This window comes from Brassica oleracea, chromosome C5 (genome assembly GCF_000695525.1).
Source record: "Brassica oleracea var. oleracea cultivar TO1000 chromosome C5, BOL, whole genome shotgun sequence".
Taxonomy (NCBI): domain Eukaryota; kingdom Viridiplantae; phylum Streptophyta; class Magnoliopsida; order Brassicales; family Brassicaceae; genus Brassica; species Brassica oleracea.
Window position 1 is genome coordinate 40211370 of NC_027752.1, and position 16019 is coordinate 40227388.

The 16019-nt window shown below is 41.2% G+C and overlaps 2 protein-coding genes across 8 annotated transcripts; both read left to right on the forward strand.

Moving 5' to 3' along the window:
- Nucleotides 1–1279: 1279 nt before the first annotated feature.
- Nucleotides 1280–2829, forward strand: LOC106293377. 7 transcript variants are annotated; one of them, XM_013729059.1, is made up of 7 exons: nt 1283–1481; nt 1681–1706; nt 1796–1840; nt 1916–1961; nt 2043–2176; nt 2253–2402; nt 2475–2829. In XM_013729059.1, exons 3-7 carry the CDS (start codon nt 1820–1822, stop codon nt 2589–2591), a joined length of 468 nt encoding a protein of 155 aa, XP_013584513.1. In that variant the 5' UTR covers nt 1283–1481; nt 1681–1706; nt 1796–1819; the 3' UTR covers nt 2592–2829. The 7 variants fall into 7 exon arrangements, with proteins under 7 accessions (XP_013584512.1, XP_013584513.1, XP_013584514.1 ...); XM_013729060.1 differs by having other exon boundaries at nt 1284–1481; nt 1663–1706; XM_013729058.1 differs by having other exon boundaries at nt 1280–1706.
- Nucleotides 2830–9855: 7026 nt separating this feature from the next.
- LOC106293829 lies at nt 9856–12029 on the forward strand. The gene is made up of 2 exons (XM_013729469.1): nt 9856–11465; nt 11547–12029. The coding sequence occupies exons 1-2, from the start codon at nt 9996–9998 to the stop codon at nt 11634–11636; spliced, it is 1560 nt and encodes a 519-aa protein (XP_013584923.1). The 5' UTR covers nt 9856–9995; the 3' UTR covers nt 11637–12029.
- The last annotated feature ends 3990 nt before the right edge of the window (nt 12030–16019 follow it).

Below are 16019 nucleotides of genomic sequence, written 5' to 3' on the forward strand. Positions count from 1 at the left end.
CGGTCATGTTTGAACATTTTGTGGACGGAATAATATATTTATTCGGCGACGAGTACCTAAGAAGACCAACACCGGCTGATCTTCAACGTCTACCTGCTATTGGAGAGCAACGTGGATTTCCCGGGATGATAGGAAGCATCGACTGTATGCATTGGGAGTGGAAGAATTGTCCTATCACATGGAAAGGTCAATATTCACGTGGTTCGGGAAAACCCACAATCGTTTTAGAGGCGGTTGCTTCGTATGATCTATGGATATGACATGCGTTTTTTGGACCTCCAGGTACCTTAAATGATATCAATGTTCTTGATCGCTCACCAGTTTTTGATGATATAATAAATGGTCAAGCTCCGCAAGTCACTTTTTCTGTAAATGGAAGAGAGTATCATTTGGCTTACTATCTCACCGATGGTATTTATCCGAAATGGGCAACTTTTATCCAATCTATTTCAATACCACAAGGGCCGAAAGCAATTTTATTTGCTCAACATCAAGAAGCTGTCTGAAAAGATGTCGAGTGTGCTTTGGGAGTCTTACAAGCTCGCTTTGCCATCGTTAAAAATCCATCACTTTTTTGGGATAAAGTCAAAATTGGGAAGATTATGAGAGCATGTATCATACTCCATAACATGATAGTAGAAGACGAACGAGATGGATACACTCAATATGATGTTTTAGAGTTCCAACAAGGGGAAGACAACGGAAGTTCACATGTGGATCTAATGTATTCTACAAATATCCCGACAAATACGCCAATATGATGGGTGTTCGAACAAGAATTCGTGATAGACAAATGCATAAACAACTGAAAGCTGATTTGGTTGAACATCTCTGGCGTAAATTTGGACGTGATGACGATAACAACTTAGCTCAAGTGTTTCTTTTAAATTATTCTTGTTTATTTTAATAATCTTTGTTTTAATGTTTTTTTTAAATCTATGTTTAAAATTTTATCTTTTAATATGTTTTATTTAATAAATAAATTTTATGTTTAATTAAATTTTGTTTAATTAATTTTTTTCTTTAAGAACCCCAAATTAAGAACCTACCATTGCACCTCAAAAACTAAGAGTATCTTAACTACAATTTCTTAACAACCATTAATTACTAAAAATTATTAAGATACCCAATTGGGCTCTTAGGGTTAAGAGCACCATTAAGGCAGTTTCCTATGGTGGGTTTTCAATGTTTTTATGATTAAAGAAAAGAAAATTATGCAATTAGAGAAAGACGTCTCTTAATTAGAGTCTAGAAGACACGTCTCTTATGAGACACGTGTTGGGCATTCACGTCTCTTTCTCTCTCTCCCGAAATCAACTCCGCCTCTCTCTTTCGTGTTCTCTCCTCCTCGACTATCTCTCCTCGGCTCTGCGCCGCGTTATCCCTCATCCTCTCCATGAATTCCTCCCAAGCTTGCTTCTTCCACTCTCCTCTTCGACCCATCTCGCTTCCCCAATCCTCCTATGGTTTCTTCTCAAAGCGTAAGCTTCTCTTCCTCTGATTACATCTGAATCAAAGCAATCACTTATCAGGAGACAGTCTGTTGCTGATAAATTAAGAATCAGAGCAATCACTTATCTGTCAATTGATTATGTTCTGTTGCTTTTGTTTAATTTCTTGTGGGTTTCTTAAATATGACAATCGATGTTGATGCTATCGAAGATGATGATGATGTTGTAGAGTCAACTGCTTCTGCTTTTGATCGAGTATCCTCTCTTCTTCTTCTTCTTCTTCTTTATCCCACTATTACAATACATGTATGTGCGTAATTGATTCTGTTTCGTTCTTTTTTCAGGCTAAAATTACAAGATTGTGATTGATGATGATACCAAGTGATCATGTAAATGTGTTGCGCACATGTCCTTTGTCATGTTTTTCCATCCTTGCACTTCTCTCCAATACTCTGTTTTTGCAGCCACAGAGAGAACAGAGGTGGTGCCTAGACGACAACATGAGACCAGGTCTTAATCCTCTTCCTCCTCAATAATTCTTCTAGATTACGTTCCTGAAATTGATATGGTTTTAAAAAAAATTGATTTCAGAGCTTCCTGGGTTTTATTTCGACGAGGAGAACAAGAAATATTTTGCAATTAAAGGTCCTATCCCAGGTTCAAAACCGTCTTCTTCTTCTTCTTCAAAAGCAGCGGAACAAAAGCCTGAATCAAAGCCTTTCAAGGTCAGTTACTTACTGTGTAAAAAGCTTGAGTCTTGGCAGATTGTTTGTGTAATCAATCAGTTTTTATTTTCATCAGCAACCTAATTATCAGAAGAGAAATAAACTGAAAGCATTGAAGCTGCTTTGTTCCCGAGAGCTACGTGGCAGTGTTATTGCTCTTAATAATAAGAAGAACAAGTCTAACTTTAAGGAGGAGATTGAAAAGACACACGCCTCTAACCCTCTGGTATTGGAGTAGTTAAGTTTACAGATTATATATATACCGGTATTGTAACAAGATATTTGTGTAATGCATTAGGTGTGGAGATATGATTCTACGAAAAAAATAGGAGATGCTGCTTTGAAAGAGTTTCAGGTTGATATACAAACATCTCAACGCCTCACCACAAAAAAACATCATATTAGCAGGCAGTAATTGAGGCTGCTTGAGGTATGTTCTATGAGTTAAGTCTCTTCCTAGAATTAACAACATTAGATTGTTTTCATTCCAATCTATATGCTTTTGGACGTGTCTAATTTTTTTTTTAAGACCCCCTAAATAAGAAACTACCATTGGAGGATATGAATCAAGGTGTTTTTTAAACAAGGTTCTTAATTACATTTAATTAGTAAAATATTCATTAAGAGATTCAATGGGATTTGTGGATTAATCATACTCTAATGTTGCTCTTAGCAAATATTCTTACAAAATTCAGTTTATAAACTTTTGGGTGTCAGATGACACCATTACTCATCACGTGGGTCCGCCACTGATGCTAAGCTTTATCAACAGATTTTTTTAAGTAATTTTGTAATTTGAAAACAATTAAACCGTATCATAGGAAAAGTAGTCTTTAATTATTCAGATAGTCTGATTAAGTACACCAAACCATAGAATACAAAAGATTAAAAAGGAAATAAGAAAAAGTTTACAAAGATAAGGCTCCTGTAAATACTATATTAGGCCAAACAAAGGAATATTACATACTAACTCTATAAGTCACTCCTGGCTAGCTAGAATAAACTAACGACACCTTAGCTCTTGGAGAAGAGACATCACCTCTATTGCCCTTTTATCTTATAAGTCAATTTCTGAAGAATCTTAGTAAAAACTATTTTTTTTTGAATTATTTTTAATTCGAAAAATTGGTTGATTACATTTTTCTCCCTGATTATTAACCCTAAATATCTATGAATCAGTTTCTATTTACTAATTATCCTATTTTTCTTTTTCTTTCTCTTTTCTTCTACGGCGTCTTTTCTCTTCCTCTCTGCAACTTCTCTTTTTTTTTGTTTCTTCTCCTTTCTTCTTCGATATGAAATCCGATAGTGAAGATTTCTTCTTTCTTTCTTTGTTTTATATCTAATAACCACATAATCAAAGATGGCAGAGAAGCTACAGCGGTTATAAAGTGCTTGTGGTTGAACCTGATATTAGATTTGAAAACCAGAAAAAGAAACAGATCCACGATGGGTCAGCCTGATGTGGCGACGAAGAAGGTGACAAAAACAGAGAAAGAGATCGGATATTCTTAAGATCTACTTAGTTTTAGGGTTTTTATTGTTCTGGTGTTTTTCGATTTAGGGTTGTTGAATATATTTTTGGGTTTTTATGATTTAGGGTTCTTATTGTTCTTGTTCCTTCGTGTTTGTAATTTATTTTCATCTTCAGATATGGATTCAGTATAATTTGGTATTACTCTCGGTACAACTAACTCAGTAATACTTAGTAGAACTCAGTAGTACTTAGTATAACTCAGTAGTACTTAGTATAACTCAGTATAACTAGTAGAACTTAGTATAACTAGTAGCATGTTTTTCGATTTAGGGTTGTTGAATATATTTTTGGGTTTTTATGATTTAGGGTTCTTATTGTTCTTGTTCCTTCGTGTTTGTAATTTATTTTCATCTTCAGATATGGATTCAGTATAATTTGGTATTACTCTCGGTACAACTAACTCAGTAATACTTAGTAGAACTCAGTAGTACTTAGTATAACTCAGTAGTACTTAGTATAACTCAGTATAACTAGTAGAACTTAGTATAACTAGTAGCACTCAGTATAATTAACTCGAGTAGTAATCAGTTTTACACAGTATAACTCAGTAGAACTTGGTATAACTGCACTTAGTAGTACCACTCAGTAGTACTTACTTAGTAATATTTAGTAATACTCAATATAACTCAATATAACATAGTATAACCAGTATAATTCAGTATAACTAAACATCAGTATTACCCAGTAGAACGAAGTATAACTCAGTAAAACTATACCGTATAATTTGAAATTTTAAAATTTTTGAAATTTTGAAATTTTTGAAATTTTGAAATTTTGAAATTTTGAAAGTTTGAAATTTTCAAAATTCAAAAATTTGAAATTTTTTATTAAAAATAATTTCAAAAATAAAAAGGGCAAAACCGGATATTTATGTTTCATTAAAACAATGAGAGTATTGAGAAACTCATATGAGATTGTCTCTAGAGATAATGAGGCCTTGGAGAATGAAGATCTTAATTTTGTCACATCTCTTATAGTTTGGTTGCTCACGCATACAAAAAGTTAAATTAGTAATACATATTCTACTTATACTTTTTTTTTCTACTTATACTTTTGATTGAACTGGTTTTACGATAAGGCAATTCCAATCAAATTAAAGAGTGTCAACAAGGTTCAAAATCGAATTTTGAAAACTTTTTTTTTTTAAATCTAAGGAACTTTATTAAAGAAGCAATATATACAAGAAACAACAAAGACGGAATTAAACCATAAAGAGAACATTGATCAATTATGACCTGCAATAGAGTCCCGTGCTGATCATAATACCAATTGAGGCTTGTTTCAAATCTTTCATTCCGCACAACTTGAACACGTGACGGGCTTCAGTCACATATTTAAACCAGTTTTTTTTTCAGTATATACATTAAACGGTTTTTTGAACTTGCAAAAAGACCCGTTCCAAACTAATTCTGATTAAAAGACCAGATTTTCTTACACCTTACAGCGTTTAAAAAAAATTATAAAGGAGTGGAAGTTATGTATTCTATTGATTAATGTTAACGCTGCTGCTATTATAAATAATTGTTATTAGTGATATCTACAAGTACTGCACAAAAAAACCTTGTGGTTCAAAACAATGCGCTCGTCTCCCAGCATTAACCAAAAGTATTAAATAAAAAGTCAAGTTAGGTATAAGTGTTTTTTTTTTAATACAAAATATATTATTTCAACCCGGAACGGGAATTTTAGATCCGGTTACAAGCACGATTCAAACAAAATAACCCAAGTCAACGTATTACAGAACCGGTTTCGCCCATCCACTAAACCCGGCACATTCCATCGGTCTGATTTTAAAATCCCTAGGAATCGGTAGCCGTTCTCAACCTTCGAAAATGACCATTGGATAGTGAGGTTCTCCTCGTTGCCTCGGATGCCGGGATTCCCGCTGTTGTCTCCGGAGTAGCTGGATCCCGGTGATCTCCTCAATGCTTATAACCTTCTCTACCGCTCGGACGCAATAGAAGAGTGGAAGTAGCGCATGTACCAGAGAAAAAACTCTCCAACCTCTATGCAATCTCCTACAACGCCAGCCACTCGAGACATAGAGACCATAGGAGCCCCTAGAACAAGAGCGGAGAAGCAAAAGTCGGGCACGAGTAAACAGCCGCAACATGAACCGAGAATGCTCAAGACCTGCAAAAGTGTTAGCGAAAACATTACCATGAACAACCAAGTGGTGGTCACGGTACGGGGATATGCTGTTACGCCGTTAAAGGTCCCCGAGGATGAAGAGACCCGGAGCCTCTGCTAACCTCGCCTAAACGTCACTTGCGAGAACCGAAAGCGATTAACTTTAAGATGCCTAGAAAGAGATATCGGAGACGACGATATCAACAACAACAAATGAGAACCAGAGCAACCAACTATCAAGCTCAAAGATGGATCGGAGAAATCACCGGAAGAGGAGAGACAAGTTAGAGAGAGGCTCTCAAAAACACAACGAGGATGCCATAGACGACATCTCCGACCCGTGGCGTTGAGCACCTCCACGAAACCAAACACCGAGACCATTGACACACGAAAACGGCACCAGCTAAGCTCGTTCCTGAGTAGTCGGACCTCCAGGACTCTCACGACGCAGACGAAAAATTCGAATCTAACCCAAGACGCCAAGAGCTAGACGACAGACCCACACCAACGCCATCCAGCCTCAGACCAACAGCAACAACCAGAAGAAACTGGACGCCGGATTTGAAAGAGAACCGCTCTTCCTCCTCCAATCGCCACCTACTCTCCAAGTAGCTTTAAGGAGCCACCTGCAAAACCCTAAGAACCGACCCTTCCAACAGCAACCAGACCACACGCCGCGCCTTGACTCCAAGATCTAGCCAAGCCCGTACCGGAACCGGTGCTCGTCGCGATTAGAGACGGCGCCGAACAAACTATCTGATACAGAGTCGCAACAAAGAGGAGAGAGTGAGAGACACCATGACAAAGCAAAAGACAAATGAGAGCGAGAGGGAGAAGAGGAGGTGCCTCCGGCATCGGCACGGCCGCTCACGCGCAGTCCGGACGCCGGAGCGTTACTCGATTTGATTTTAGGTCTTGACTCGCGAGAGAGAGTTTACGGGGAGAAGAGAGAAAGTTTTAACAATTTCAAAGCCGAGATACACAAAGTCCAGTTTTTTTTTTTTTCCATCTGATTTTATTAATCGGGCAAAGCCCAAAACAACAAACATACAAAACCTCATATAGAGGCCCAAACCAAAACCACAAAACCCAAACGAAACACTAGGTAAACCACGTGTATGAGTTTCAGACTCCGAGCCCACGTGTCACCCATGCCCCACCACGATCACCGCTTCGATGATCTACGTCGGAGAACAACCGCCGAGTCACCGAAACCACCATGTCTCCCCGAAACCACATTATGCAAATCGCCACCGGAACCACCGGAGATTCAACCACGACTACCGAAAAAACCACCTCCAACAACTGTATTGGAAGCTTTAGGCTTCATCAGCTACACACACCTTGAGCTTTGGAGAGCATCAATCGAAAAGAATCGAGATCTCATCCAAACTCATACTCTCTGTTTCATAACAACCCGCCTTCAAGAAGATCAAACAGCCTTCACCGAGGAAAACTGTAGATTTCAAAGAAACATCGATCTACGCTTTGAAGAAACCATCAATCATCTTCGATCAATCCAAAAATCCACAGAGATTTTCAGACCGAGAGTCAATTGGACAGAGGAAGAGTAGAAGCATAGATCGAGAACTTGATTCCGGATGAAACCGGAGAAGAAGCCGGCGAAAGAACGGTGCTATAAGAGCCACCGCTTTTCCGGAGATGAAAGCCGGCGAAACCGGTGCTGTCAGATCCACCGTTTCCCGGAAGCAAAAGCCGGCGATAGCGGTGTAAGAGAATCACCGCTTCCCAGATTCAAAACATACTAACCGGTTTCATCTCAATCCTTCCTTTGTGTCTGATTTAGAGAGAAGACAGAGCAAAAGGAGAGAGAAACCTCAGATACACAAAGTCCAGTTAGGTATAAGTGTTGTTTGAGTAAAATAACAAAATCAGGAACTAGCTAATAAATCCCACCCGAGAAATTAATTATGACTAGTTATAAATTGTTTCGATGATGTTTTGTGACTCTTGAAAGTGAACGCGGTTTCGAATGAGGTTCCTAGCTCACCATGCATATCTCTAGAAAAACAACGATTCGACGGTGGGAATATTTTAAAATAGAGATGATATAGTGATTTATAGTAACTGACCAACACCGAATTACTAAAAAACTATTATTCATTCTAGCCAATTCAGACAAAGGAAATTCAATGATAATATACTTAGTAGTTAGTAGTAGCCTTTAGCCATTTACTGATTATTTGCCGACATTTAGATTTTGTTTTTAGAAAGAAATAACGAAAGCAAATTATTTGTATTTTTCGCTCACGTGCTCGTGGAGTTGTGGTAGTAAATTACTAATTTCCGCAACGGTCAAAGTGAGTAGATTCTCTTTTCTTAAAAGATGCAGTAAGTTGTGTTTTTGTGTAACAAGGCTTAGATCGCATGTTTTATTTGTCGACTACCTTTCAAGATTTATTCCTCCAATAGCGTCGAATAGTTTTGAACTGTTTACGTTTTAGGATACTTTTCTATTTTTTCTTGCATGTGCACATACTTTGGAAATGAGGTGTATTTTTTTCTTATTTTAACTTTTTCACTTCCCAAAAAGCCATTATAGTGGACAAGTTTTCTAACATTGGTTAAGTCTAAAGGAGTTAAAAAACTTCCTTTGAGATTGTCGTTACATGGGCTGGTTGCAATTAAATGGTCAAAAAATGGTAGTACATGAAACAGAGGTATTATTTGTGAGCCGTTAGATGAATATATTTTAGGAAAGAATCGGACAGCTCTCGTTAAAAGCAGTACAACGATGCTTTAAGCGGTAAAGTAGGTTTATTAATTGCTTGTTCTTATCTTCCTTCTTCTCTGAAAGTAGCAAAACCTCCGGCAACCAAATCTGAGGGTAATGTTTCTAGGAGACATAGATCTAGATGGATCTATATTTTGTTTTTGCAATGTATGCAGTTGTTCTGAGTGTTTTTGTCTAACTTAGTGTTTGCAGGTGTAATATTTTGTGGTCACGACATGGACGAGTATTGCATGGTGATGGCCGGCGATTGGGTTTGTGGAGAAGATGGAAAGTGGAATTTCTTCGTTGACAAACAGCAGATGTCTCGCATGGTCCCGTTCCGAGAAAGCATTACACTGAGCGAGTTGGAGGCGAACATTATGAAAGAGTTCAGCTACGGAAGAAACCTGGGGAGTGTAGCCTTAAGTTACTGGCCACCGTCAACCATCGAACTTGCGACACGCATCAGGACCCCTCCGGTTTTGCTCACCAACGGCGGCGCGGTAGGGTTTTTCAGCAGACACATGAAGGTCGGCGCCCCTATGAATCTGTTTGCCAAATTCGACGTCGTTGATCGTGGGAGTCATAGTTCCCGAGAGGAGTCGAGGGGTAAAGGCTATCGGACACCAGCTCAGGCAATGAAGAGAAAGATGTTTGACGATGTTTGGAGCTCTGGTAAAGGGGGTTATGTCTCATCGGCATCCTCTAAAATTGACGCTGTTGTTGTTGAGGAAGACGAGCTACTACGCGAGGTTGAGAAGGTTGAAGAGAAAATCAGGGGCGAAAGCCTGAGGAGCAACGAGGGTGAGCCGTGCGAAACTAGCGATAGCGACTCCAGTTTGGCTGATGAGGTAGATGACAGAGATGTTCGTCCTAGAGGATACGACAAAGAGTTTTGGGCCCCGTTCATAATTGAGGACAACAGCGGTTCTGATGTTGTGGGTAAGGTCTTCAATGCTGAGGACACTAACCGTAGGACTTATAGCTGCACCACTAACAACGCTTTCGACCTTACCGTCATCGCCGGCAGCCCCAGTTCCTCGAACGACAAAACAACACCAGAGGGGGAAGACGTGAAATTTCCATGGTCGATAAACCCTGGTCACGGCAATGTGGTCACACCGGCGCAGAGGGAGACACGTAAACTAGAAGAGGTCGACGAAGAGGAGTTCGACATTCCGCCCTTGTTCGACGACACCACATACGTGGTTAAAGAAATACCAGACATTGATTCAGATAAAGACGATGGTCGTGTCTATGTTGGGAAGATGTATGGGAGCAAAGACGATTGTCAGATCTCGTTAGCAATCTATACTATCAAAAACCAATTCCAATTCACACAGACTGTTACGAAGTTGAATTACTTTGTAGTGGAGTGCCCCGACGAGCACTGTGACTGGAGGGTAACTGCCCACGAGATGCGTGGCTGTGGTTACTACGAGATCAAGAAGGCACAGCCCGACCACCATTGCCCCATTGAGAGCAGAAATGGATACATAGGGAAAGCAACCTCAAAGGTTATAGCTGCTGTCTACAAATCCAGATTTGGCGAGCACAATAGGAACCCAAAGGCAAAAGATCTACAGAGGCTAGTGTTGGAGGATTTACGGCTATCCACATCGTACATGAAGTGTTTTCGTGCTATTGATTTAGCAACGTCTGAGGTCACCAGGTCTGACGAGGAGTCCTTCTTAAAGCTATCAGAGTACCTCTACATGCTTAAGCTCGCCAACCCAGGGACAATTGCTGATTTGAAAACCGAGGTGGACGACGACGGTGACGAGCGCTTCTTGTACTTGTTTCTGGCTTTTGGGGCTTCAATCGAAGGTTTCAAAAAGCTTCGCCATGTTCTGGTTATTGACGGCACTCACCTCAGTGGAAAGTACAAAGGCGTCTTGCTGACTGCAAGTGGGCAAGATGGTAACTTTCAAATCTTCCCACTTGCATTCGCTATAGTCAACAGCGAGAACGAGGAAGCTTGGACTTGGTTTCTTCAAAAGGTTGAAAGGATCCTAGCTGACTCCAAGAATCTGGTCATAATCTCAGATAGGGCCCCTTGCATTGCCACAGCCGTGAAACGCATTTACCCTCTCGCGCATCATGGATGTTGTATTGTTCACCTAGCTAGAAACGTCAATTCACGCTTCTCTAGCAAAGGTTTGGCGAAGCTTGTTACGAAAGCTGCGACTGGTTGCAGGTTGTCTGATTACAAGGAATACTTCAACAAAATTAGGGGATCTAACAGTGCCTGCATCATATATCTCTCAAACATTGGCGCTGGTCAGTGGTCAAGATTCTATTTTGGGGGCGAAAGGTATAATATCATGACCAGTAATACAGCAGAGCAGCTGAACAATGCCCTTGGAGAGGGGAGGGGATCCCCAATTACGGAGCTTGCTATCTTCATCCAGAGGATGATGACTAGATGGTTTAACGCACGTAGGAGAAAGGCAGAGCGCCATTACGGGACTGTGACAGTTGAGGTTGACAAAGTTATGACTAAGAGTATGGCCACAATGCGAGGAACTCAGGTGAACCCTATCTCAAACTGGAGCTGCGAAGTTGTTGGAAAGTTTGGTGCAAAGCACCATGTCATGTTAGAGGATAAGAGGTGCACCTGCAAGTATTTCGACCGGATTAAAATCCCATGTGGTCACGCCATGCTTGCAGCAGATCGTTTAGGCCTTCTTTACGAGACATTGGTTGGTCACTGGTACAAGACCGCAGCTTGGAGAGAGACGTATGCAGGTCTCATATGCCCGGAGGAGAAGCCACAAGATGTAGAGATTCTCGATGATGTCAGTGAACAAATACTGTACCCGCCAATAACCAAACGTCAGGCGGGTAGACGTAGGAAGACGCGCATCCCCTCAACCGGCGAGTTCCCAGTAAGTGCGATTATAGTTTTTGTTTTGTGTGTCTCTTGTGGGAGTATGTTTTCTTATTAGTGCATTTTGTTGAAACAAAAGGTGGGGAAGAAGACCAAAGTTGTGACAATAAGGTGTGGTCGCTGCAAGATGGAGGATCATAACAGGACACGTTGTCATAATCCTATATGAGCCATTGATGTTCCGGTAGCGTAACAAGGGGTTGGTTTTTGTTGGCCTGCAACGCCGGTGTGGAGGAAGTTTTGTTTTGGTGCGATCCCTTGTTTTTTTTTGTTTTATGTGGTATCATCGTTGTTATGATGACCCATGTAGGGATTTGTTCAGTTTTTTTAACGAGGAAACGTTTTTGCGGTAATTGGCACTGATTATGGACAAGCATAGCCATTTCTTTTTTGTGTTCTCGCACTACACATTGGGTTATTTTATGGCATGCATATTGATTGACGGAAAATGGTTGGTGGAATTTCAGTTATCGTATTTGTTTCTTAGTTTTACCAAAAACCAAAATGCGAGATATCTGTGGTCACTGTAGGCATGTTTAGCGTTAGTATTTCGCGGCGTGACCATGTGGAAATGATAAAATATGTTTGTTGGTCTAGCACTAAAATGGTGGGATTTATAAATTAAATGTATTTGATCCTTTTTGTAGTTTTTTTATGATCAGTCTAGTTACTGATTATTGACAATGTGGTTATTGATTAAAAACGATGTTCGTTTTTGGTAGTTGTCGCTATACAAAAAACTTTTTGTGGACGGTGTGGTTAACGTAGTCATGGTCAGCGAGCATGTTCCTATGTTTTACGAGAACTATATGTTGGTTGCGAATCTGCGGGTGAATAAAGTGTGGTTAGTTAGACCTGTTTACCTTTGCAACCATACGGTACTTAAAAACATGGTCGATGGGCTTGTGGTTGTACAGCTTTACGAAACGGGGTAGGGGGGGCAACTTTTATTTAGAAATGGTGGGAATTTCAAATTTGGAATTTTTGGAAACTATTAATGAAACGGCATTTACTAGTGTCGGTTTGAACCTTCTTGTGTTCTCTTTATTTAATAAGTTGGTTTGTCGGGTAGCCCTTGAAGCGACATTTGTAGATCTTGTATTCCGGTTCGATGAGCTGCATGACCGCGAGTTCAGTTTGTCGCGACGGACCCACAGAGTCATTTGGGGTCCCTAAGTGTTGTTGGTGCGGTAGGAAGGTGGATTTGCTTGTCTCGAAGACCAACGACAACCCATTCCGGAGGTTCTACCGATGCGAGGGCGCGTTGCAGGTATGTTTTTCCGTTGCGAACTTGTATTGAATATAGAGTTTCTTGAATTTATGATGTCGTTGATCATCTTGTGCTATCTACCTGACACTACAACGTAAGGCTGAGTCCCACTTATTCAAGTGGGTAGAGATAGCTATGGAGGAACAGTTCGCAGAAGCAAACCTGAATTTTGAGAAGTCTTTTTCTGAGCTGGGGAGGATGGCAGGGGAGATGGTTGGGTCGGGTAGGAGTTTGAAGTTGGAAATTGTGAAACAAGTGTCTAGGCTTCGTGAATTGGAGAACTCCGTCAGAATGAGGGAAGCTGAGGCATGTAAAAAAAGGCAGAGAGGTTGTGTTGTTTTGACGCCTCAACTGGTGGTTGTAGTTTGCGTCGCCGGTGGGTTAGCTTTGCTGTTCAAAGCGTTTGGCGCGTAGCGATTGTGTTCGTGCATTGACTGAGGGGTTATGATTGTGTTATGTGTCTATGGTTATGCATCGCATAATTGGTTGTGTTATAAAGATGTTGGTCCTTTCATGTTCTAGATTGCTTAGTATCCGGTGCTGTTTGTTTTTGTCTATGGAGACTTCGTCCCTGAATGGTTATGTTGTTGTTATCTAAAGATGTTCAGTTATGTCCACCATGTGGTCATTTGTGTGGTATAACCGTCATTATAGGGATTGCAACCCTCTTTTGTTTTGACCCGTCGGTTTCTAGACGCTTGTAGTGTATTAAAATGTTCAACGTTTGCTAGGTAGTAGATAATTTTTTGTTCTGTTCTGGATATTAAGCATGTGTTTCGTAGTGGTCAGTTTCTCGACAGGTGTTTTGGATAGTCAAGCACAAGGGTTTGGTTATTTAGAAAGCGATATGTCTGGTTGATGCGTGGATTCTATGGTTAGTTCAAGGAATGTGTGGGCAGCGCTTGTAAAATACGATAGTCGAAGCATCTTGAACTTGCCACTAAGTTGTTACAAGTAGCGTTTTCAGGCTTACGAGTGGTAGATATCAGTGGTAGCAGCAATAGAAAATACAAAACAAAACCATCCAGTTTTACAGATAAGGTCCTAATTGGTAGAAGCCGACTTAAAATCTAAAACCGAGTGGTAGATATCAGCGTCCCAGTAGCAGCAAATAGAGACTTAAAATACAAAAGGAAACCTAGGGAGTTAGACCTCGAGATCGCACAAGCAACGACACTGTGGTTAGTTTTTTGTGGTTGGCGTTCCGGGAACAGGGTAAGTCGGGACTACAATGTTTCTGTAGATGTCCAGAGCGTATTGTTTTCGCATGTCAACGACCATCTCGTCAGTTAAGTCTGCCATGTGCGGCTCTAGGTCTCCGTTGGCATGCATTTCCATGAACTTGACACTCAGAGGCCCGCAATCACCGCCTTGGTGGTTGATTTAGATCTCCTTCCTCCTTTGCCAGGTGAATGGACGATCACCTTCGAACTGAGATGGCGTGTTGGTGGTCAGTTTGCTGATGATGAATGGTAGCATCTCAAGAACGGGTTGTAGTGCAGTTTTGGCCTTCCTGTCGTTGTAGGCGTTAGCAATGGGTCAAGCACTTCCACATGGCTCAAGTGTAGGTTGATAGCTAGCCCAACCCAATGCATGTCGTCCCATATCATTGGTGCGTAAATTGTGTGTATGTTGCTAATCCATTGCTTGCCCGGGAGGAGAACAAGTTTGGACAAATGCGCATCCCAGCTGCAGTGAATTGTCGCCATTTTTTCTGGATGTAAGATGTGAGCCATGGTGTAACAAAGATGCTACTTTCCTTGGCTAGCACGTAATCGTTTCTGACACCAGCTCTGTAGATAAGGACCTCCATTTGCTGCAAAAGTGAGATTGATTCATTTAGTGTGTGACACAGTTGGTATATGATGTATTAGTATGATGTTGATTGATTGTTTGTGTTTGAGAGAATGTACCGTGCTGTCTGTCCATTCTCCTGGAGTTGCTAGCCTGATAAGGGAGGAGTTTGTGAAAGCTGTTGTGTAAGGGTTAATGTGTAGGCTGCAGTAATTTTTTTTTGTGGTCAGTGGTTAATAGATTTAATACGTTAGCGAAAACATAGGTGTGTAGGTAATTGACATACATGTCTTGGTGGTGCTGAAGAGTGTTGTGGAAGTCTTCCCATAGTTGAGGGTCGATAGGAGCGAACAGCATGGTTGCGGGGACTGGAGGCGAACTAAGCAGTAGTCTGGCTATGTATTCCTCTGGGCCGGAAGGTACGTGTGCTGGCAATTTTTTAGAGGGAGACGAGTCGCTGACGTAGACAAGTGCAGATGTAGCTTCAAGCAGGGGATCCGAGTGTTCCAGTAGGCAAGTAGAGTTTGATAAGCGAAACCTCTCAAGCACATTGTAATCTTTGGTGTTAGTGCTTACTTGGTCTGATGTGCTAGTTTTAGATGTAGTCTTTGAAGTAGCTTGAGATGCGAAGGCATTAACAGTCGTTGCGTGTGCTACGAATCCTAGCTGGCGGGGTGTTTGGATTGCAACCGGCTTGCGCACGTGGCTGATTCTGGTAGGTATAGATGCGATGTGGTTGGGACTTAAGTTCACTGGATAGAGGCGTGGGGGTGCTGAGCATATCTCTATGTCTTTGGTTGGCTGGTCGTGGTTAGTGTGTTGTTGTTTGGTGGTGCTGGTTAGTGGGGTTCTGGATTTAGGAGTTTTGAGAGGTGAGGGCGGTGTCGAGGTTTGTGGCATTGTTGTTGTTTTAGGAGAGTAATGGTGGGTGGAGTTGTTGTGCGGAGACATAAGGCTAAGGCTTGGGTGCGCTTGTTCCATTGACTTGATGACGCTGTTTATGATGAGGTCTGCTTCGTCTGTTGTTATGTCTCCACGGTTAGCTGAAAACCTTTGGGCGTTGTATTGGCTTACAAACGGCGAAATGGTCTCCCCACTTGGTGAGTGGGGAGAGTTTTCTTGGCTGGACACCTGCGAGAGCTGCTAAGGGGACTTGTGGCGTTAGTTTTGTATTAGTTAGGCATTGTAAGAGGGGAGAGGTTGAAAGTAATAGGTGCACCTTTGTTGGCTGTGGTTGTGCCTGCGGCGTGGACCCTGCGTTATAGTAAGCAGGGTTGTGGTCATCTAGGCATGGGTGGACAGACGTGGTTTCCTGCAACGTTGTGTAGGTGGGTTAGTTTCATTTGAAGCAATCTAATTGCAGATGGTTTTGCACTATTATGGCGTGGGAAGCATAATCAAGACGATGTGTACCTGTATTGTCTTTTTTTTAGGGCTGAGCTCGTCGATGGCGTTCATAGTCGTGTGGTCAGCTGCTTTTGGTTGGCT